Source organism: Choloepus didactylus, chromosome 9 (genome assembly GCF_015220235.1).
Source record: "Choloepus didactylus isolate mChoDid1 chromosome 9, mChoDid1.pri, whole genome shotgun sequence".
Classification (NCBI taxonomy): domain Eukaryota; kingdom Metazoa; phylum Chordata; class Mammalia; order Pilosa; family Megalonychidae; genus Choloepus; species Choloepus didactylus.
The window spans coordinates 125620155-125642524 of NC_051315.1; the positions used below are offsets into that span (position 1 = coordinate 125620155).

Consider the following 22370-nt stretch of genomic DNA (forward strand, 5'->3'; position numbering starts at 1 on the left):
TTTGTTGGCATACATTTTTCATAGTATCCGCTTATGATCTTTTTGACTTCTGTATGGTTGGTAGTAATGTCCCCCCTCTCATTTCTGATTTTATTTATTTGCATCTTCCCTCTTTTCTTTGTCAGCTTAGCTAAGGGTTTGCCAATTTTATTTACCTTCTCAAGGAAATGACTTTTGATTTTGTTGATTCTCTCTATTGTTTTGTTCTCAATTTCATTTATTTCTGCCATAATCTTTGTTATTCCTTTCCTTCTGCTTGTTTTGGGATTAATTTGCTGTTTTTTTTCTAGTTCCTCAAGATGTGCAGTTTGGTCTTTGATTTTAGCTCTTTCCTCTTTCTTAATGTAGGCTTTTAAGGCTATAAATTTCCCTGTCAGCACTGCCTTTGCTGCATTCCATACATTTTGATAAGTTGAGTTCTTATTATCTCGAGATATTTACTGATTTCTCTTACAATTTCGTTTTTTACCCACTGAGTGTTTATGAGTGTGTTGTTTACCTCCATATATTTGTGAATTTTCCAGTTCTCCCTTACTGATTTCCAGCTTCATTCATTTTGATCAGAGAAATTGCTTTGTAAAACTTCAGTCATTTTAAATTTATTGAGACCTGTTTCGTGACCCAACATGTGGTCTATCCTTGAGAATGATGAATGTATATTCAACAGCAGAAGAATTTATATTCTGCTGTTTTGGGGTGCAACGTTCTGTGTATGTCAGTTAGGTCTAGTTCTTATGTCATATTACTCCAGGTTTCTGTTTCCTTATTGCTTCTCTTTCTAGATGTTGTGTCTATTGATGAGAAAGAATGGTGTACTGAAGTCTCCAACTATTACTGTGGAGATGTCTATTACTCCCTTCATTTTTGCTAGTGTTTGCCTCATATATTTTGGGGCACCCTGGTTACGTGCATAAATATTGTGATTATTATTTCTTCTTGGTGGATTGCTCCTTTTATTAATATATATTCTCCTTGACTGTCTCTTACGGCGTTTTTGCATATATTTAATTTATCTTGTTGACTTTTGGTCCCACCCCTCACCCCCCACTAGAATGTAAGACACAGAGGCAGGGACTTCATCTTGTTTTTGGCTGCGTCCCAAACACCTAGCACCTAGCACTGAGTTCATATTTGTTGAATGAATGAATGAGGCTTTTCAGCTTTTAACCCAGCATAAGATGGTAGTCCACCACCATTCGATGCAGCATTGTGTAGGTTAGAGAAGGCAGATATCAACCTGAATGTCCATGAACAGGGGACAGGTTAGAGAACATGGTCCACAGAGAACAGGACTCTCAGCCACCATTAAAAGAAATAAGGTCAAGTTCTTAAAACGTGCTCCAGAAACTATTTTCATAATACCAACGTGGGTCGCATTTGCACTGATAGCATAAAAACAATGGTGGGTAAAACTGATGTTACCGTCCTGGTACTGGACTACGCGATACTTGGAGTTGTAAGAAGAAATAAAACAAAAGAGTTACTATGGCTAAGAGATTTAAAATGGAGTTGGGAGATCATTCTGGAAGTTATTCTTATGCATACATCACGAACTGCCAAAGCATGCAAAGCCTCAAGCAACAGGTTCCTCAAAACCCTAAGGATATCCAGACACCATAAACAAGCCACAAGATAAACATCTAACCTGAAGGACAGTTGGAGTACACAGATATCCACAACCACAAACAACTTATCTCATCTTCTTTTTCTTTAAAAACCCTTGCCCAGAAGTGCCAAGACAGGCACTTGGGTTGCTATGTGAATCTGTGCTTCAGAAATTGCAATTCCAAGACCACAAATAAACGCCTTTGTTGCCTTGCAGCTTTAGTTTATTTCTTGGTGGACAGAGTCATTATATCCTTCATCTCATATACTCCCTGGTAAAAGCAAAATTCAGTGTCACTTAAGAATGTCCTTGATGAAACAGTAAAAAACATACATTAATTTTATTAAATTTTGGTCCTTGATCACACATCTCTTTAATACTTGGTGTGATGAAAGGGGAAGTGCACATAAAGCATTCTGCCACACATGGAGTGTGATAGTTATCTCAAGGAAAAACTTTTGTAGAATTGTTTCCTCTCCAAACTGAATGAGCCTCCTTTACCACAGATCATCATTTTTACCTGAGAGCACCACTGGCAGACCACTGTGGTTATTCACAATTGAGTATTTGGAGACACTTTCTTGAAACATGAACAAACTGAGACTGTCACTTCAAGTATTTGCTGTCAATAATAAAATTTATATTTCAAGCCAAAATTAGGATTTTGAAAAACTTGTATTTGCCACTGTGAGCTTCACAGCTTCCCGATAGAGACTTTCTCATGATTAATGAATGTCATCTTGTCATATTATATAAATGAAATGCGTCAGCATGGCCAGTGCATAATGCTTCAAAATTATGCGTAGATCAAACATCCACTGAGTGTGGAAGATAGTACAAAAAATTTGTTCATGTGCTTTCAGATGCCACATTGCAAGCAATCTTCAAGAAACCACCACATGTCTAAGTTCTGGTGTATTAGAGAAGAATACCCACCATTATCAGAAAAGGCTGTTCAAGTACTCCTTCCTTTTCCAACTGTACATCTGTGGATGGCTGGGTTTTCTTCATATACTTCAACCAAAGCAACAAATTGCAACAAACCCAATGCAGGAGCTGATGTGAGAACCTAGCTGTTTTCTATTAGGCCAAACGTTAAAGAAATTAGCAGAAATGTAAAACAATGCCTTTGTCTCTAAGGTTATGTTAACATATAATGGGTTTATTGTTATTTTTTAATAACAGATTTATTGAGATATAACTCATGTACCATAAAATTCCATCCTAGCATTTCCAACGGTTAATCATTTGGTCCACTTCCTTTTAGTCTTTTTTTTTCTATACATAGAAAGTTATCTTAGTAAACAGGCATCATATTTGCACAGTTACATGATATTGGCCAAATTGTCACCAGACAGGTTTTCAGTTCCTTGCCAGATACCCAGCTGGGCACTGGAGAAGGGGGGATGGAGGGCAGGGCTTTCCCAGCCAGGTGGTGACTGTGACCCACCTGAAGGGGTCACTAGTGAGATGCTGAGACTTCCTTGCTAAGGGTGGCCAGGTGTTGTCTGGTGAGCAGTCTGGGTACCTGCTGTCCGGGGCTGGGCACAGCTTAGGAGATGCCCCTACCCCCATCCCCTCCTCAATGGCAGAGAGCTCCAGTGGGGCACTCCCTGGGCAGAGCCCCCAGTCTCTGCCCCTGCAGGTGATGTGCCTTTTGAGTGGTGCCAGGTGACCACCCTGTTAATGTACACCTTATGCAAAAAAGCACTTCCTCATTTGGAAATGCTTAAATAAGAAAACTGAATTGCATTCAAGCCCTACTCTCTTTAACATAGGAATTTTCAACAATGCGTTTGTCAATGAAAAAAAAAGGGAAAGGCTTTTAGTTTCTTTAAATATAATTTGAACTGGTGTAAATTTTAAAATAAAAAAAAATCTAAAATTTTTATTAATACTGGCCAAAGTTTCTGGTTGATGGGGACTATTAAGAATTTTTACCCCCTTTTTTTTGACGGGGGGAGGTTGAAATATGTCACATACATAACGTGCAGCTCCTACGATTTAACACAAAGCGAACCCCGAGTGGCTGCCACTACGAGACCAAGCGTCGCAATCTATGAAACATTTGTAGGGTCGTCAACGCCAAAAAAGCTTCCTCGGGTATTGCCATTTCAAGCGTAAACTCTGAAATTAAAAGGCTGCTTTTACAGGAGCAGCTCAAAAGGGATGTTAATTAATACTTTTATTTAAAAATAGTTAACATTTTCTGAAATACCTTTTTAAAAACAACATTTCTTTTTCCTTACCCGGCCCCTATAGATGGCCCGAGTGCCCCCCACACCCCGCCCGCCGTACACGCGACGGTCTTCCGTGCGGCAGAAGGCTGGCGCCGGGTCTCCGCGCGCGGCGAGGTCGCTGCAGAGTCGGTCCCGGCAGGGGCAGACCGGTGTTTACAAGATTCTTCCCGACGCCGGGCTGCCGCTGCAACCATCGACGTCAGCCGTCCGTAGGGAAATGGACGGCTACTTGTTTTCACGCTCTTCTGAGAAATGCTGGTTTACTTGTTTATTCCAAGGCTTCCCTTCCCCTCCCTCCCCTCTTGCGTGTTTCAGGAGAAAAAAGCTGGAGCCGCCGAAGATGCGGTTAACCTTAGAGCCAGAGCAGCCCCGAGTTTCTCCCCGCCCCATTCGCTCTCTTGTTTATTTGCTTTTTGCATTTTTAGCTTTTTTTTTTTTTTTTTTTTAAACACTCACTTCTTTTCAGTGGGTGTTTGAAAAGCAGCTCCTCCGGCCCCGCGGTCCTGGAGGACACCTCCCACTCCAGACTTATGGACCAGCAGGTGTCACCCCTAGACGTCAAGGCGCGCGGGTGTCACCCCCGGGGGCAGTCGCCTCCTCCCCTCAGCCTGTGCCCGGCCGCGAGCGCCTCCAGTCGGGGGGTGGCTCGGGGAAAGGAACCGTCCGAACGGTCGTGAAACTATTCAGCCACCCTTTCCCCGGGGACCACTGGGTCCTCGCGATCCCTCGGAGCGGGACTGGAGCCGAAAGGTCGGAGTTGATCCAAGGGTCCACGCCTCATCCCGGGGCGCCGGAGGGGATCAGGCTCCCGACTCAGCCGCCGAGCAGGCGGAGCCGGGCGGGGTCCCCCGAGCGCGCTAGCCCGCCACCTGCAGCCTGCGGCCCGGCGGGCGGTCCCCGAGCCCAGGCGCCTCCTTAAAGCCGCGGCCCCGCCTCGCCCCGCCCGCCCCGGTCCCTCCCAACCGCCCGCTGCCGCCTCCTCGGCCAAGGTGCCGCCGCGCCGCGAGCCAAGGAGTAGCGTGCCACCCGCCCCGTCCCGCGCTCGGTCTCGGTGCCCTGATCCGCCGCCATGGCCAGCGAGGAGCCGGAGTGCAGGCTGCAACAGGAGAAGGCCAAGGAGGGCGGCCCGGGTGGTCCCCAGCCCAAGCCGTCCACCCGGGCGCCCGCAAGCGGCGCGGACTCGGAGCTAAGCGCGCAGCTGAACCGGCGCCTGGACATCACCCAGGGCGCGGCACCACCCCGCCGCTGCAGGGTCTTCAACCCCTACACCGAGTTCCCGGAGTTCAGCCGCCGCCTCATCAAGGACCTGGAGCGCAAGTTCAAACTGTGAGCGTCCCGCTGCCCGGCGTCTTGCGCCCGGAGGGCCGTGCGCCCTGGGGCCGGGGAGGGAGGGAGAGAAGGAGGGAGGGACGTGGCGGGTCTTCCTGACCGTGAGTCCGGGTCCCGCTTTGGTGAGAGGGAGTGAGGAAGGGGTGCAAGAGGGTGCACTTCTTATTTTGCTCCTGCGCCCCCAGATCTTGCGCGCTCGGGGTCTATCCCGATGCGGTGGGGGGAACCTGGCGGGGCTGGGAACCGCGGTTCTCCGTTTCCGAGCCCAGGAATTCTCCTGGGGGAGCCAAGCCCGAGACCCCCGTGCCCCGGCCCGGCCCGGCGCTCCCGCACCCTCAACCCGCCGCGATCCGAAGTTTGCTCCAAGCTCAACTTCTAGGAAAGCGAGACGCCGCCGCGCCTCTCTGCCAGCTTTAATTTTATTCCCCACGGGAGAGATTAGCCTCTGTACTCCTTTTATCTTTTAAAACAAAAGGGGAAAGTTAATCCCTGTCTGCTGCGCAGGTTCTGATGTACGGCAGACAACTGAGAGTTTGTTAAACTGGTCAAAGATTCAGGACGTTCCTGGAGCGAGCGCGTCCGGGTTGCCTCCTGGGGGCATCGCCTTTCCTGTCGCCCACCCTCCTGCCAGTTCGGCCGGAGGCGCCCTTCGGAGTCGGACTTGGCAGCGCTGCGGTCTGGCGGCGGCCCTTTCCGGTTCTGCCCTGTGAGTCCCAGGGGAGGGCGCGGGAGTCGCCTACCTGGGGCGACCTGCGCAGGGGAAGCCGCTCTGGGTCCCCGAGGCTGCTGGCGCGACTGGAACACCGGGCCTCGGAAGCAGGCGCGCGGCACCCCCAATTGTAGGCCTTGTAACCCCGTACCTTCCTGGGACTCAGTTTCCTCATCTGGACAGTGGGGACAGTAATGCAGCTCCTGCCTTTTAAGGCCATAGAGTACTTTGCACACCCTAAGCGCCTACAGGAGCTATTAATATTATTTCCAGGATTGGACCAAGACCAGAAAAATGCCTGCGGGAGCGGAGGCCGCCGGCCAGGTCATGCTTGGAGCGTTTGTAAAAGCTCCTGGAATGTGTTTGTCCTCTGTGTGGAGGTTCTATTTAAAGGCTCTGTGGCCGGCTTTGCGCGGCTTCCGGAGCGTCGGCCCCTCCCGGAGGCAGCGCTGTGGTCCAGCCCCAGCCCCTGCGCGGATGACGCCACAGGCTGGACCCGGCAGCCCTCCGCGGCCCCTCGGCTTCCCAGACGCCCTGATTTTCCTGTCCCTGGCTTTCAGGCACTTGTTACCTGGCCTGCACACCTGGCCGAGTTGGTGCCAAAGAATGCCGCTGGGGCCGAGATGGGAAAGCCATCTGTGAGACAATGGTTGGTCAAAGCCCCTTCCATTTATTTGGGGTTTTGAGTTTTATGGGAAGGCCACCCTGGTTGGCATCCCATGTCCTGGCAGTCCTTCCCAGTCCATCCTAATTCTGGAAGGGCATCTTGGCGACTGGCCTCCCATTCATTTTCATGTTGCTTTGGGTGACTTGAGTTTCTTTTGTTTTTCCTGCAAAACAATCTTGGATACATTTGTGAGTTGGCTGCCTAGGAGTAATAAACCAGAGTGCACAGAGTCCTTGCTTGGGAGACCAAGAAAGGTGGCATCTGAGGAGTCAAGCTGGAACAGAGTCACTGAAGGGGAAGGCTGTGTGTGGTCTGGGGCCCCAGGAGTGCTGACAGTCCAGCCCTGTGCCTGGCACTTCTGTCTCCAGAACAACTGTGCAGTCAGATTCAGGTTCAGTTTTCTGTCACTTGCAACCAAAATTGGCATGAACAAAAAGGGAATTGATTGACTCATGAACCAAAAAAAAAATTACTGGCTTCAGGTATGGCTGGATCCAGGGGCACAGATCATGTCTTCAGTGCTCAGGTTCTCCTTTTCTCTTGAGTCAGCTTCCCCTGTGTTGTCCTCATTATTCTCACATAGCTCATCCCTGTTGGTGGCAGCACAGCCACAGTAGCTGCAGCATGCCCAGCTGGGGAAGGAGTAGCCCCAGCAAAGGCCATTTTGTGTCTCATTGGCTCTGAACCAATTACTGTGGCCAGGGAAGCTCATTGCTCTGACTGTTGATTGGCCAGGCTTGAGCCATGTGCCCACCCCTGGAGTGAAGCGTGCAGCCCAAGGAGGCGGTCGAGGGTGAGGAAGAAGGGTTCCCAGAGGCAAAGCCGGGCACTCGTGCCCAGCACGTGGCAGCAACTGTAGTTGATGACAGAACCCAGTCCAAATCCCCATCTTACAGAGGAGCCCTGGCATGCCTCTGGTCAACTGGCCAGGTCAGGGCAGAAGGGGCCCTCTCCCCCAAAAGTCCCAGCTCTCTGCCTTCTTCCACCTTGAGTTGCTTTCTGGCCAGCTGGCTGGTTCTGGGTCCTTCTCTGCCAGAGCCCGCCAGCCCAGGGGGCTGCCCGTTCCCTGCGTCCCTTGCCCCTCCCCTCCTGCATGGGAAACCTGCAGTGGGGCTTGGGGTTGTGGGCTTTGCTGACCGGCTTTGGCCTGGCAGTGCCATCTGTCCTGCAGCTGACCCTCCCTAGCTTGCTGATGAGCTCCTTGGCACCCAGGACAGCCCAGCTGTTTCCCCACTGGCTGACCCTCTTTCATATTTGCTTCTGTCTCTGCTTATTGTCCTGTGTGACTTTAAAAGAAAAAATAATTGCATGACTGAAAAAAAAAATATATATATATTATATATATTTAAATATATATATATTTAAACTATATCTAGGTCCTTCTGAAAACCTGATCACTCACTTTTCTTTGGATTTGCCCATCATGTGCTCCTTCTATGTCCACCCCTGCACTGACTCTTCTGCTTCGTGGGGACCTCCTGGGCCCCTCTGCTGCCCAGATCTCTCCCCTCCTGTGAGCTCAGTGGGCTGTGGCGGCACCCGGCCAGCCAGCTGGCCGTGGCCATGCTTCTGCCCCTAACTGCACTGTGGTGTTCTCTTCCCCAGTTTTTTGTTTCCATGCTTACATAAATAAAAAAACACAAACACTGTTAAAAATCCTGGAAGACACAACATAGCAACTTGTTCTGTTGGGCTATTTTCCCACTTTTATTCCTTGCAGAAGCAGTATCGTGCGGCCTTTAAGGGCAGGGACTTTGGAGTCGGACTTCTTGGGTTTGAACTCTGACTCCACTATCTGCTACCTGGCCATTTACTTTGGACAAGAGCCCTGTGCCTCAGTTTCCCCATCTGTAACATGAGTATAGAATAGTACCTACAACTGTGGGTGACTGTGGGGATTAAATAAATTAATGTATGCAAAGCATTTAGCTAGTGGTGAGATCCCGACTGGGATATTTTGCTTACTAATTTTTAAGTTGTCACAGTTGTAATTCTGGTGGATGTGCGCATTTTTGTGTTGTCCTTTTTTAATAATTCTCAGACACTTTGCTGGGTCCGATGGGTCCTTTGCGGTTGATTCAATCAGTTGTTGGAGTTGTGGGGTGGCCATCTGGCCTCCAGGCGAGTCATCAAGGGCTGCGTGCCCGGCTGGGGTCCCTTTGGGCCCCGGGGAAGGGAACTGTTAGCAGCACTCCCAGGTGAGGGAGAAGAGATGGCCAGTCCCTCCGGCACCATCGCTGCCTCCTCCTGGCCTCCCGGGGCTGGGTGGGGGGCCCTTCCAAGGAAGCCCTCAGATTTAGGAATGCCAGAATCGCTGACTTATCCAAAGCCAGCAGTGAGCCCACCCCACGACAGAAGGAGGCTCTGTCTTCCCAAAAAGCCCGATCCTAATTTAAATGGATTTGCCCATCCAGCTACAAAAATAAAACCAGCATAAACAACCCCCACCCTCTTTCCGTTCGTGCCAGGAGCACACTTTCTTTCAGCAGGAATTTCTCTTTTAGGCAAGAGCTTCTAGATCCAGATTCTGATGTCGCCTTGCAGTGCCTCAGGCCCGTCCAGACTGGGCTGGTACCGGGTTACCTGCCCCCACACCTCCTACCCCCTCCAGCCCCGCTATTTTTGTCTGGGGCTGGGCAGATCACCGCAGATGCTGCAAAACATGCTTTGATCTATTAAATTTGGTTTACCTTTTAAAAAAGCATTTTGTTTTGGGAGTTTTAAAATGTTTTCGATGTTTAAAAACTGGATCCTGTCCCAGGGTGTGAGCTTCTTGGGTCCTTAGGGTGGGTGTCGTCATCTTTATTTCCCAGCACGAATGTGGCTGGCTCCGAAATGGTGTGTTGTGGGAGAAAGAGACCTTTCTAATGAGTGTGGGGAAGCCAGAGGCGCCGCCGGCCCGGCCAGAGAAAGTTCCCTCTCCAGTTCCAAGTGTGTTACTGGATAGCCTGGGCCAAGAGAATAGTGGCCTGATTTTCAAAGAAGAGTGAGAAGGCCCAGAAGAAACTGACTCTCCAGTGTGTCCGGAGCTGTAACATGAGCTGGCGGGGAGCGGGTCAAGGTTAGAGAGGAAAATTTAATTACCCTGGACTTATCCTGGGGGCCTCTTTTGAGGGGAGGTGGGGAGGGCAGCCACTTGAGGCAGGAACCAAATGCAACATCTTAGAATGCAGCTGCGGTGTTTCTGCAGCACACTAACAGCTTGTGTTTGAATTCCCCCAAGAGAGGGTGGGAAGAGGCGCTTCAGCCACGGGGAAGTTGTCTTTTTTTATTAAGAAGTTGAAACGGTGATGTCATGGACGCCACTTGACACACTGAAACCGGAAAAAGGCGAGGCTGTCCTCAAACTCTTCGTTGATTGTCCCCGAGGGAGGCAGGGTGTTGACTTGGAGGGCTGGGAGTTTGCCCAAGAGGTGGCAGGAGCCCTGCTAGGGAGGTTTGCTGCCGAGGTGGCCGTGGAAAGATACTACCACTTGGAACTATTAAGAAATAGACTGCGGGAAACACCAGTTGTCTTTATTTGCCCGCCTGCTTAATTGATGTTCCGCAGGAGGAGATGCAAGAGGCTCTGCGGTTCTTGGCAGCCTTATCTTCGCAGGAGTTTTCTTTCTCCTTATTTTCCTGTCCCACCTCTCTCTCCGGAAGCCCCCTCGACCCCCCTTATTACAGAGCTGCCACATTTTATATGTTGAATTAAGGGAATTTGAAATGGAGTGATGAAAAAATATATTAAAATATTACAGTATGTAAAAAAAAAATTCCTCTTCCCCTTTCCTTTGCAAGATTGGTTTAAAATTGTGTGATTTCAGAGCTGTGAGGTTCAGAGGACTCTAATTTTGCTTGTAGTCTTAACCCTGTCCTGCCCACTGGGAAGTGGAAATACCTTCTTTCCTTGCATTTGGGGAGTTTTGACTTACACAGGCTTCATCACTCCTGATTTTGTGGTGGTCTCTGAGTGACCCAGGAGTCCAGGATTTCGGGTCCTGGGAGCGAGCAGATGCTGGGCTTGTCTGTGACTCGGTTCAGCTTGGGAGCCATGACGCCCTCAAGGTTCTTGAACATCTGGCTTCTGCCACTGTTTTCAGCTTCCTGCCGACTATCACCTGGCCCCTTGCCTGCTCACACGTGCCTACCTGCGTGCTCACACACGCTTGCAGACCCCGAGTCCTTTTCTGCACTGCCCTCCACCTTTTATAGGCCTTCCGGAACAAGCCTCGGCAGCCTCCTGCTTCCGTGACCTTTAAGTGTTGGTGAATGAAGGGCACTGGCGGCCATAAGTCCCAGATGCTCCCTGGAGGGCCTGCGGAGAAGGAGAGCTTAGTTGTTGGATCGGGGACCACACCGTCCTGTGGGGTGAAACCTGCCCCGTGACCTGGAGAGACACAGACTTCCCTAGTGACCCACTGGCTCCCAGGCTGCAGAGGCCTTTGTGGCTCCTTCCCCAGTGCTCCCGCCCCTGGGCTCCAGAGCCAGGACTATGCCCACACCTCTGTCTGCTCCCATGGTACCACAATGATGGGCCTCTTTCCCAGCTCCTGACTGTGAGCTTTTCATTCATTCATTCAGGTAAGCGCCTGCCAGGTTCTGCGATGATACAGATTGACCCAGGGAGCCCCATGTCTTTAAGAAGCTCACCAAACTCTGACAGTGTGCTGGACCTAACCAGTTGCTGCTTGACAGGGAGTGATGCAAGGCCCCCACCACCCACATGCAAGACCCGAGATGTAGCTTAGAACCTGTGAGGACACCTGGGGGACAGTGTGATGTCAGGTTGCCGCGTTCAAGGTCTTTCTGGGCACAGTCAGGTCTAGGAGAGGTTCAGGCCCCTGATGAAGGAGACTACATCTAAGGCCCTGGGGAGGAGCCTCCTGGAGATGATGAGGCTGGGGTGTGGGGATGGTGCAGCCTCAGGGCAGGAGATGGGCAGTGAGGGCACAGTGGATGGATGCTACAGCTTTGGCTCAATATAGAGAAGAAAGAACTTGCTCATGGTTGGAGTGGAGAAATGGAGAGAACCGTTTGGCAAGGTGGTAAGCTCCTTCCTGCGTGGTTTCATTGGAAGGCCAGATTACTTGGTGTGAGAGGTTTGCAGGAAAGCTCAGTTGGAAGCCCTTGGGAGACTGGGGGTGGGCTGTATGACCTTCATGGCTCCTTCTAGGCCAGTGGCGGGCACACTTGCTCCGTAAAAGGCTGGATAGTAAATATATTTGCTCTGTGGGCCAGAGGGTTTCTGTTGTCACTACTGAACTGTGCTGTTGACGGTATGTAGGATGTGCATGGCTGCGTTCCAGTGGAACCTCTGCATGCAGGACATGGCCTGCAGGCTGTGGCTTGGCGACCCCGGACTAGGCAATAATTTCTGAATCTTCTGAATCCTGACCCCGGAGAATCTGCGGATGGTCTCTCTCATCTTCCTCACTTTGCCTTCCCCCCTCGGTGGCCTGGGGTTTCGGTCACTGGGGCAGACTCAGGTCCTGTAGTGGGGAAGCAGCAGAAGCTGGGCTGGGGGAGCGGCATAGGCAGGCTGAGGCTCCGGCCTCCAAGGCTGCTCCTGGAGGAAGCAATGGCTGCATTTGCTTCTGCTGCCAACCAAGGGGCACCGCAGCTGGTAGGCCTGGCGGGATATACAACGGGAGGGCTGCTTTGGCATTACTTCCCCTGATTGGTGGTCCAAGGTGAATTTGGACCAGGCTATGATCAGAGATGGGCTTCAAAACTCCTGATGGAAAGGAAAAACAAATGCTAATTTGGTGGCACATAGAGCTTTGCCTTGGGTGTCTGCCTCCTTGGGGCCCCACGGTTAGAGCAGGAGTTCTGCCCAAATGCAGAGATCTTTCCTCTGGGCATTCACGTCTAAAATTTTAATAGGACCTCCTGTCACTTTTTCTCTTTGCCTATGGGATGTGGCAGCCAGGAGTGTTGAGTATGTGTGTTTGGGGGTGGGTGGGAGGTGTCTGTTCCCTAGACAGACTTTCAGTTAAACCCTGACTTTTATGTTTGTTGCCCCCTGCCCCTCCAAGAGCGTGGCGCTGCGGACCCCCTGCCCCTCCTCCTCTGTGGATCTGGGGAGCCCGACTGGCTTCCTTGGGCAGATTCACCAGTTACTCTTCTTCCTGCTTCCTGCCTTAGAAAGAGACGAGCCTCCTTCATTCTCAGTCTGGGTCCCTGCCTCTTACTTCCTCTCCTTCTAGAAGCACCTGCAGATGGAGAGGAGGTGAGTGCATGGGGCCAGCTGCCATCTTTGTGTGTGTGTGTGTGTGTGTGTGTGAGGAGGGTATCGGGCCTGGCTTTATTTCCTGTTGGTCTTCGTCTAGCTGCCCCCTGTGTTGTGTTACTGGGTGAAGGTAAATTCTTTAGTTGTAGAGACCAGGGCTGGGTCCCCAGCAGCTGCAGCAGCCTCCTCGCCCCAGTCCCTGGTCTGATTCCAAAGTGGGGGCCTCCACCTCTGGCGGGCAGCGTGACTTCCTGGTTTTGTCCCCATCCAAGGCTACCTCTTGCATCTGGGCCAAGGCTATGACGTTAGTCCTCTGCCGACTCGGATCATGGTTGCAGGAAGTAGGATGATGCTGTTCAGAACTTGCAAATTGTCTCAAGCCCAGGGCTGGCCCCTCTGTCCCCTTCTCTGGTGCTGAAACAGCAGAGGGACCTGTGGGCGGCAGCTGGTCCTCCAAGGACCCCCAGCACTGCTCACCGAACCCCAGTTGTGCCTTGTTCCTCCAGCCTCCCTGCCGTCTGGCCCTCACCAACCAGATCTGGCTGCTGACAGTTGGAGCTCTGAGCCCCAAGGGGACCTGGCTACTTCTGGCACGTCCCTGGACAGACGCTGGCTCTGAGACTTGGTCAGCTCTGCTTAGCTTGGCCTTGGTGACAGGGGTCTCTGCCTGGTTGCTGCCCCTTCCCCCACCCCGCAGTGGTTGGCTTCATGGAGCCCTGGGATCCCCAACAACATGTCACAGCCCCTGCTTTCAGAGCTCCTGTGTTCCATGCCTTTTCTGAGCCCTCACAATACTAGGAGGTGGGCAGTTACTCATATCCCATTGTACAGATGAGGAAACCGAGGCTCAGGGGAGCTGGGTAATGTGCCCAGGGTCACATATGTCCTGAGTGGCGGAGCTGGGATTTGAGCCAGGCAGCCGGCGCTCTTGTCCCTGTACCACAAGCTTCTCTCATGAATTTCAGTCCCCCTCCCCAGCTTCTCAGGCGCCAAGTCTCAGCCATCCTTGACCCTGTCCCTGCTCGGGCAGGCAAGGCCACGGGCAGCAGGGCGGGGGTGGGGGGAGGGGTGCAGGCTGCCTGACCCCCAGGCCCTCAGCACCTCCGGCCCCAGGCCTGGGGCAGCTGCCTCCTGCCATCCCCACCCTCCGCCGTCCACTCGGAGCCCAGAGCATTGCCCCGGTTCCCTCTCCTGAATCTCCCTTCAGTGGCTCCCCGTTGTCCGTGGGACAAAGCCCTGACTCCTCATGCGGCCCATGGCCCTCGTATGCTGTTCTCTCACTGGCTCTCTGCACCCCCATGGCCGTCCAGCCCGGGGCCCACCCCACAGCCCCTCTCCCATCCCCCCAATCTCCGATTCCTTGTTTTAGGTCTGTGGGGTGTTGGCGATGGTTGTGAGGTTTGCCCTGGGAAGGCAGGGGTGGGGGCTTTAGGGTTGAGGGTGGTTTACTCTCCCACCACCTGGACCCCGCCCCCCCCCATGGCCTCTGTAGAGGGTCCTAGGTCCGTTCCTGCCCGAGAACGTCCCCCGCAGTTCATGCGGACCGTGGGGAGTAACAGAGCCTACAGCAGGGTCTCATGATCTCCACTGTGGCCATTTGCCTATAAATGAGAGGCGGAAAAAGGTAAGTGACCATCTTCTCAGGTTGTCCCCAAGATCGCGTGACCACTCTATGCAGTCCGGGCTTTAATTAGGTCACCGAGTCCCAGTTGCTCTGCCGGGGTGGAGCGCAGGTCCCCATCGGTGTTTAAGGTGGTGCCCGGGGGGTGGGGGATGAGCCCAGGAAAAGGGGAGGAAAGTGGGGTGGGGGGCAAGGGGTGGTGGAGACGCACCCCCACCCCCAGGGCTGCCCCAGCCTGCTTGCTGGGTTTCCTTGCACCGACGCCTGGGGGTGGGGTGCCTGCCCGGGGTGCTTTCAATCCCAGTGCGAGTGACTGAGTGATGGCCGAGCCTGCACGTCCACCGCCGTGGGTTGGTGGCCCCTGGTCTCCTCGGACCCCCGAGCTCCCGTCAGCTCTCCCTTCCCTAGAGCCCCCACCCTGGCTCCTTCCTCCTGGGGGGTGGTGAGGAGTGGCGGGGGCTCTGGGAGTGGGTTGCACACTCGTCCCCGAAGGTCCAGGGCACCTGGCCTCAATTCTCCCATCTGAATGTTTATGAGAGTGTTGGGGTGGAGGGGAGGCACCCCGTCACCGCACCTTGGCAGAGAACAACTGGCACGTGCTGGTTTAGAGCCCCCTATCCGGGCGGCTCTTGTTGCCTCCCAGCCCTCTCGGGACAGGCCTCGGGTGGGATGCTGAGCTGGTGTCTTCTCTTTGGGCCCCTCCCTTCTCCCTTCTCAGTGGGCTGCCTGGGACTCTAAATTCCCATTTCCACTCACTCCATTCCCTGTCCCCACACTGTCTGCTCTTACCCTAACATATAAGGGTCCTCCCTGTTTCAAAAGAACCAAGGAGATTCCCCAGGATTAGGATCGTTCTCTTAGGAACATTAACCACAACAAAAAAGGAGCCTTGTCTGTCATCTTGGCAACAACTGGACGAAGGAGCAGTCGGCAGCCCAGAGAGTTTGAGTAACTTCCCCAATGACACACAGCACATGGTGCAGCCAGGGCTTTGAACCAAGGAACCTGACCCCAGAGGCACTGATCTCCACCGTCATTAGGGGAAAACCATCAAGGCTTTCAGGAGATGTAATTGTTTCCTGTTAGGAGCTTTCCAAGGCCTTCCATGGCGATCCCTCTTGGGTCGTCTTTTTTTTTTTTTAAGTCATTAACTTTTCTTTCTTTTTCTTGTCTTTATTAGAGAAGTCATGGGTTTACTGAACAATCATGTATAAAATACAGGACTCCCATATACCACCTTATCCCTAACACCTGTATTGGTGTGGAACATTTGCTAAAATTTATGAAAGCAATTTTATAATTGTATTACTAACTGTAGTCTATAGTTTAACTTAGGGTTCACTGTGTACTGTACTTCCATGGGTTTTTATAAAATTTTTATTCTGTTGCTACATATACAATCCAATATTTCCCCTTTTAATCATATTCAGATATATATTTCAGGGCTCTTAATTATGTTAAAAATGTTGTGTTATTCTCACCACCATCCATTACTAAAACATTTCCATCATTCCAAACAGGAAACCTGTACGTTTTAAGCCTTAACTTCCCATTTCCTATCCCCACCCCATCCCCTGGTAACCTGTCTTCTAGATTCTGACTCTATGAGTTTGCTTATTTTTGTGTCTGGCTTATTTCACCCAACATGATATCTTCAGGGTTCATCCATGTTGTTGCATGTAACAGTACTTCATTCCTTTTTCTGACTGAATAGTATTTATTGTGTGAATATACCACATTTTGTTTATCCATTCATTGGTTGATGGGCACTGAGTTGCTTCCATCTTTTGACAATTATGAATAATTTTACTGTGAACATGGATGTGCAGATACCTTCGAGTCCCTGCTTTCAGTTCTTCTGAATATATACCTAGTCGTGGGGTTGTGGGTGATATGGTAGCTCTGTATTTAGCTTTCTAAGGAACCGCCAAACTGTCTTCCACAGAGGCTGCACCATTTTACATTCCCATCAGCAATGAATGAGTGTTCCTATGTTGTCACATCCTCTCCAACACTTATTTTCTGTTTTTTTTAATAAGCAACTTTTCTAATGAATGTGAAATGGTATCTCGTGATTCTGATTTGCATTTTCCTAATTGCTGATTATGTTGAGCAACTTTTCATGTCCTTTCTGGCCATTTGTGTATCTTCTTTGGAGAGATGTCTATTCAAGTCTTTTGCCTGTTTTTTGAATTTGGTTGTTTGTCTTTTGTTGTTAAGTTGAAGGATTTCTTTATATATTCTGGATATTAAACTTTTAACAGATATTTGATTTCCAAATTGTGTAGATTTTTCTCCCATTGTGTAGGTTGTCATTTTACTTTCATGATAAAGTCCTTTGAAGCATAAAAGTTTTTAATTTTGAGGAGGTCCCATTTATCTGTTTTTTCTTTTGTTGCCTGTGCTTGGGGTGTAAAGTCTAGAAATCCATTGCCTAACACAAGGTCCTGCAGATGCTCCCCTACATTTTCTTCTAGGAGTTTATAGTCCTGGCTCTTATATTTAGGTCTTTGATCCATTTTAAGTTGACTTTTGTATATGGTGTGAGGTAGGGGTCCTCCCCCTCCCCTTTTTTTTGGTTTGCAAATGGAGATCCAGTTTGCCCAGCACCATTTGTTGAAGAAACTGCTTTTTCCCAACTGAGTGGCCTTTGTCCCCTTGTCAAAAAATCAGTTGGCCAAAAATTTGAGGGTTGATTTCTGAGCTCTCAATTTGATTCTGTTTGTCTATTTGTCTGTCTTTGTGCCAGTACCATGATGTTTTGATTACTATGGCTCTATCATAAGTTTTAGTATCTGAAAGTGAGTCCTCCAACTTCATTCTTTCCACTCGTCATTCTTTGTCAGATTATTCCCAGCATTTATGCCTCGGGTGTGGCCAAAGTCTGTGCACTAATGACCTTGTCATTGGCATGTTCTGTTCCCCTGGGGATCCTGCTGGGGCTGGTTTGCTGTGTTTCTGCAGTACCTCAGAGGGGGAATTTGCAGGGAACTGAAACATCCCTTTTGGAAGTCTTCCCGCTAGTGAGTAATGGCGGCTGTTTCGAACACAAGGTGCGGGGAGCTTGGTGCAGGCAGTGGTGTCCTGTGTGGTCACCCACCGCGGCAGGGCCAGGTGCCGCCACGACACACATTTGGCAGACAAGGCAAAGCAGATACCGCTGCTTGCCTTGAGGGCCCGGGCAGCAGCCGCCTTGCTCAGCCTCCTCTCTGCTGTCTTCTTTTATAAATTATTTTAAAAAAGTACCTCTGCTGTGTTGCAAGGTGCTGGGTGCACAGTAGTGGGGTGGCCCTTCCACCCTGCCCTGCTTCCCCCACCTCGCCTGGCAAACTTCCCGACAGGGCGCTGTGCCAGACTGGGAATGGTGTAGGGGGAGGATGCGGTCTCCGCTGGCTCCTGCGGCCTGCACAAATGTTGGCCTCTTACCAGAAAAGGAAGGGAATTCCCCAGAGGTGCTCCCGAGGGCACTGGCACAGAATAGGGGAAGCTGTGGCCACCGCCAGCCCCATGTCCCCACCCCGCTCCCTGTGTCTGTCCACGGCCAGGTCTGCTGCGCACCCCCGACCTGGGCCTCCTGCCCTGGTCTGCTTGCCCCGACCCCCACACCTCCAGAAAAACCCACCCTGCACCCTGAGCTGAGAGGTTGCTCCAAAACGGTCGTCTGATGTCATGTCCCTGCTTCAGACCTCACTCCAGGGCTCCCCTGTGGTCCTGGAAGACACGCGCCCCCAGAATGCCTCGTGTGGGTTGGTCCCAGGGCCCTGCCTGTCTGCTTCCACACCCCCCCCCACCCCAACACTCCAACTCTGCCCAAGTCCCTACTGCTGCTGAAGTGTCTCTCTGTGCGTTGCCTCCCCTCTGGGACTGGTCTTTGTGCTTTCCTTCTGCTCTGCAGAGGCCCCGGGTAGCCCGAGCCAGGTGGTGGGTGAGTAAGTGAACCCAGTGTTTGGAACCCAGCAGAGCCAAGTGCTCATCAGGCCACAGCGGCAGAGCTTTGGTCCAGGGACCCCTCCGAGCCCCTTCCTCAGACCCTGCTTGCTTTTACTGCATGCGCGGTTACAACGCACCCGGAGACAGGGTTTCCCAGCCTGCGGCACATCGGAAGGAAGAGGGGGTGACTTTAGACATGGGGGACCCACACCGAGGAGAGGAAGTGCAGAGGAGGAAGATGGCCCTGTGACCTCGGGGGGTCTCTAGGGCTCGTGTGGCTGAGGCACAGTTAGGGAACCCCACTGGGGTGGGCAGACAGGGCCACAAGAAAGGCCGCCCACTCACGCCATGCAGGTGTCCAACAGTGCCTGGGCATCCCCGGGGATCCTGTTAAAATGCGGGTTCTGATTCAGAAGGTCCGGGGTGGGACCTGAGTCTGCACTTCCAACAATGCCAGTCCCCGGAGCACTCTGGGTAGCCAGCACCTGACTGAAAATGCAGTACTCCCTTTCCGTGCAAGCCATTTCTTTGTTTCATTAAGAAAGAAACAATTTAAAACATTAAATTGGCTTTGAAGTTTTTTAAAAAAATTGAGATGAAATTCATGTAATGCACAACCAGCCATTTTCAGGGGTGCAACCCAGTGCCATTTAGTGTATCCCCAACGCTGTGAAACCACCGCCCCTCTCTAGTTCTGAAACTTTTCCATCACCCCAGAAGAAAAACCTGTCCCACTGAGTAATCACTCCCCCTGCTTCTGTGGAAGACTGGTGTTCCTTAGGGGTCTGGGGGTCTCTGAGGCATAGGCAACCCCCCCTTTCCCAGCACTCAGGCATTTTCCTTTTTGGGGCCCCTGGGGAGCCCTGATGGCCGAGCCTGATGGCTTTCAGGCAGACAAAGGCTGGGCCTGTTTCCTTCTTCCTTTATGGCATGATTATTCTGGAGAGGTGAAAACCAAGAAAACCCAGGGGCTCTGCACAGGGGGAGCCAAAAGAGTAAAGTGGTTCATGGGCTGAGGCAGGGCCCGGCTCTCAGCGGACACTGGACCCTGGCCCCCGTCCCCTGGCAGGTTGGCCTTTGTTGGTGAGAGGATGGCTTGTCGGTGGAAGCTGGGGCAGGGGCTGAGGGGTGACTGGGGCTCTCCAGACAGACCCCGTCCCGCCCCAGCAGAGCGAGGGGAGGCTGGCTTTGAACCCAGGTCCCTGTATCCGCAGGCCCCAGCTTTGCATCCTGGAGGGCCATCCCAGTACAGGGGGACAGGAGTGTCCCTAACAGATCCTGAAGAGTGTAAAGGTGAAAGGGATTGAGAAAATGCCAAAGATGAAGCATGGAAAACTGTCTCCAGTCCAGACGAGGGCTGGAAGGAAGCCCCTGGAAACACGCAGGGATGTGGGGGCTTGGAATTATGGTGGGTTTTCTTTAATATCCTGGACTGCCTTTAATAAGGAAAACCTGAGGGAAAATGTAAATTACAGAGAACTGGGGTAAGGAGCTAAGATGTTGGTGAGGGAGGGTCTGGGGGCTTAGGGGAACTCCATGGGGCTGATGGGAAGGGAAAGGAAATATGTGGCTGGTTTGAAACTGGGGAAGCAGAGGGGCAGATTTGGGCCTGGCCGTAGGGAGAGAGCTCCAGACCTGGGCAGGGAGGAGCCACCTGAGCTTAGGGGCACCCTATGGGTTGGCCCTGCCGGACTGATCCCTTCCTTCTACAAAGCTGGATCCCAAATTGCCGGCAAAGAATGTGATTGCGTTTTCATGGGTGGGTAGGACAGCAAAGGAGGTTTCTAAAATGAGGAAAACCAATCCTGCCACGTTTGCCTGTTTGCCTTCCCCACAGGTTCAGAAGTTGGGAGCGTATGATCACCTGTTTGCAGGCGGGGTCTCTAAAGGGGGTTTCATACTGTGGTTACCGGAAGAGAGGGACTCTGGAGCAGGTTAAAGATGACCTCCCCCCAGGCACACAGACACACACACAGACACACAGACACACACCGCCTCAGGGTCCTCCCACTTCCTCCAGCCACACCTGCCAGTGTGAGGCACAAACGATGTCCCCCTAAAATCTCATCTTTTTTCTTTTAAACACCTAACTGCCCCAGGGAATGTCTCACCAGCCTTAACCTTGGTTAACTTGTTTCTGTCTCTTTTAACCTGTCACTGGAGGGACAACCCTAATGTTCTTCATGGATGTACTGAATATTAAGTCTCTGTTCCCTAAAACCTGAGGCTGGTGTGCACTTGGGAATCTGGCTGGGTGGGCGATTTTGGAGGAGCAAACCACCTTGGGCTGGGAAACTACTTTGGACCTAGTAGTCTTGGGCTGGTTAACCCCACGGCACCCCAGTTTTTCCATCAGCCAAGCAGAACTTAACACCTCTTTGGGGAGAGTTGGGACTACATCAGATTGATTGATTTAAAGGGCTCGACTGGTGAGACTGGTTCTCCAAGTGTTTATTTGGCCACACCGCAATTCTCCTGGCTAAAAATTCATTACTCTGTGCGCCTGTTGGTGGGCCTCGGCACCACACTTTGAGGCCAGAATCGGAATCCACACACATTCAGGACTCAGAAACCCAACTCCTCTATCATTTCTGCCCAAGGCTTCAGATGTAAACGGCATAAGTTGTTAATGTCACAGTTACAGTTGCATTCTATTCTTTGGGACATCGAGGGGCACATGGTACAAATGCAGTCAGCGATCATTCTAGCCTCCCCTGTTCCCACAGAAAGCTTCTACCTGCCTTGGAAATCTCCTATGGGTTAGTTCTGATCCATAGGAATCGACTCTCTGTCTTCTGTTTTGTTTTGTTTTTTTAATTGTCATTGTGGTGACATACACACCATACAATTCCCCATCTTAACCACTTTCAAATGTACAATTCAACAGTATAAATCACTCATGGTGTTGTGCTACCATCGCCACCGTCCAACATCAAGACTTTGCCACCGCCTTTATTCTTCTAAGTGGCAAAATTGGGGGTTGCTAATTACCACCTCAGCACTGTTGGATTAAAAGAGAGAAGTTTGCTCAGGGCCTGGCTCTTAGCAAGCTCTCAATAAACAATAAGTGGAGGCTGCTCTTAATTCGTCATAGGGCTTTGTCTAGATCAAAAGGACTGCGGTGGAGACAGCGTGCCGGGGCCGGACAGCAGAGCGGCTGCGGTGATTCCCTGCTTTGAACCCTGTTACATACAAGGCATCGTGGAGTCTCCAGAACGCTTTGAGGGCAGCAGATAAGCTAGTAAAATGATGAAGAGGGGTGTGTGAGGTTTTTTCCCATTCTGCCTTGCAAATCCAGGTCCTGAAGGAAGTGACTGGACTGTGACGCTCCTGGATCATAAATCTCAGTAACGCGGGGGGCACCGTTGCTGTGGTCACTTTATAGTAAGCCGATGGCGCCTGGTGATGCTTCCAGGAGGAACCAAGGAAGCCCAGCTGCCCAGAGTGCTTGGGAGTGGAGGGGGTGGCTGGCTCACCTTCCTTTCTCTCCTACCCTTCTGGGCCCTGGAGACGCCTCTCCACCTTCACACACTTGTTTCAATCCCATGGTCCTGGCTAGAGCAGACCGCATCCGTGTATCAGACCGTCATTCCTTTTTTTATGGCTGATTAATATTCCCTCCTATGAATGCACCGCGTTTTTGTTTATTCATTCATCTGTTGATGGACACATGGGTTTTTCTTTTGCATACAGTATTGAGAACAAGTATCTGTTCGAGTCCCTGCTTTCATTTCTTTGGTGTATATTATCTAAGAGTGGAATTGCCTGGTTATACGGTAAACATGAAAAAAGTTATGCTTAACTTTTTGAGGAGTTGCCACACTGTTTTCCACAGAGTCTGCATCATTTCACGTTCCCACCAGCAACGTACTAGCACTCCAATTTTTCCACATCCTTACCAACATTTTTTAGTAAAAGCCATCCTAGTAGGTGTGAACTGGTGTCTCATCATAGTTCTGATCTGCATTTCCCTAATCACCAAAGTGATTGAACCAACTTTTCCTGCCCATTTAAAGAAATTTGAATTCCTTTGATTTGTTGCCCAGAGTTTGCA

General features: G+C 51.2%; 1 protein-coding gene across 2 annotated transcripts in view; it reads left to right on the forward strand.

Annotated features, from left to right (window-relative positions):
• Positions 1-4495: 4495 nt before the first annotated feature.
• The window catches only part of EFHD1 (EF-hand domain family member D1), a 42282-nt gene continuing 24407 nt past the window's right edge, over positions 4496-22370 (forward strand). For both annotated transcript variants that reach the window (XM_037850303.1, XM_037850305.1), the window contains exon 1: positions 4496-5172. In XM_037850303.1, the coding sequence (XP_037706231.1) occupies positions 4916-5172 (257 nt within the window). In that variant the 5' untranslated portion in view covers positions 4496-4915. The remainder of the gene's footprint in view (positions 5173-22370) is intronic.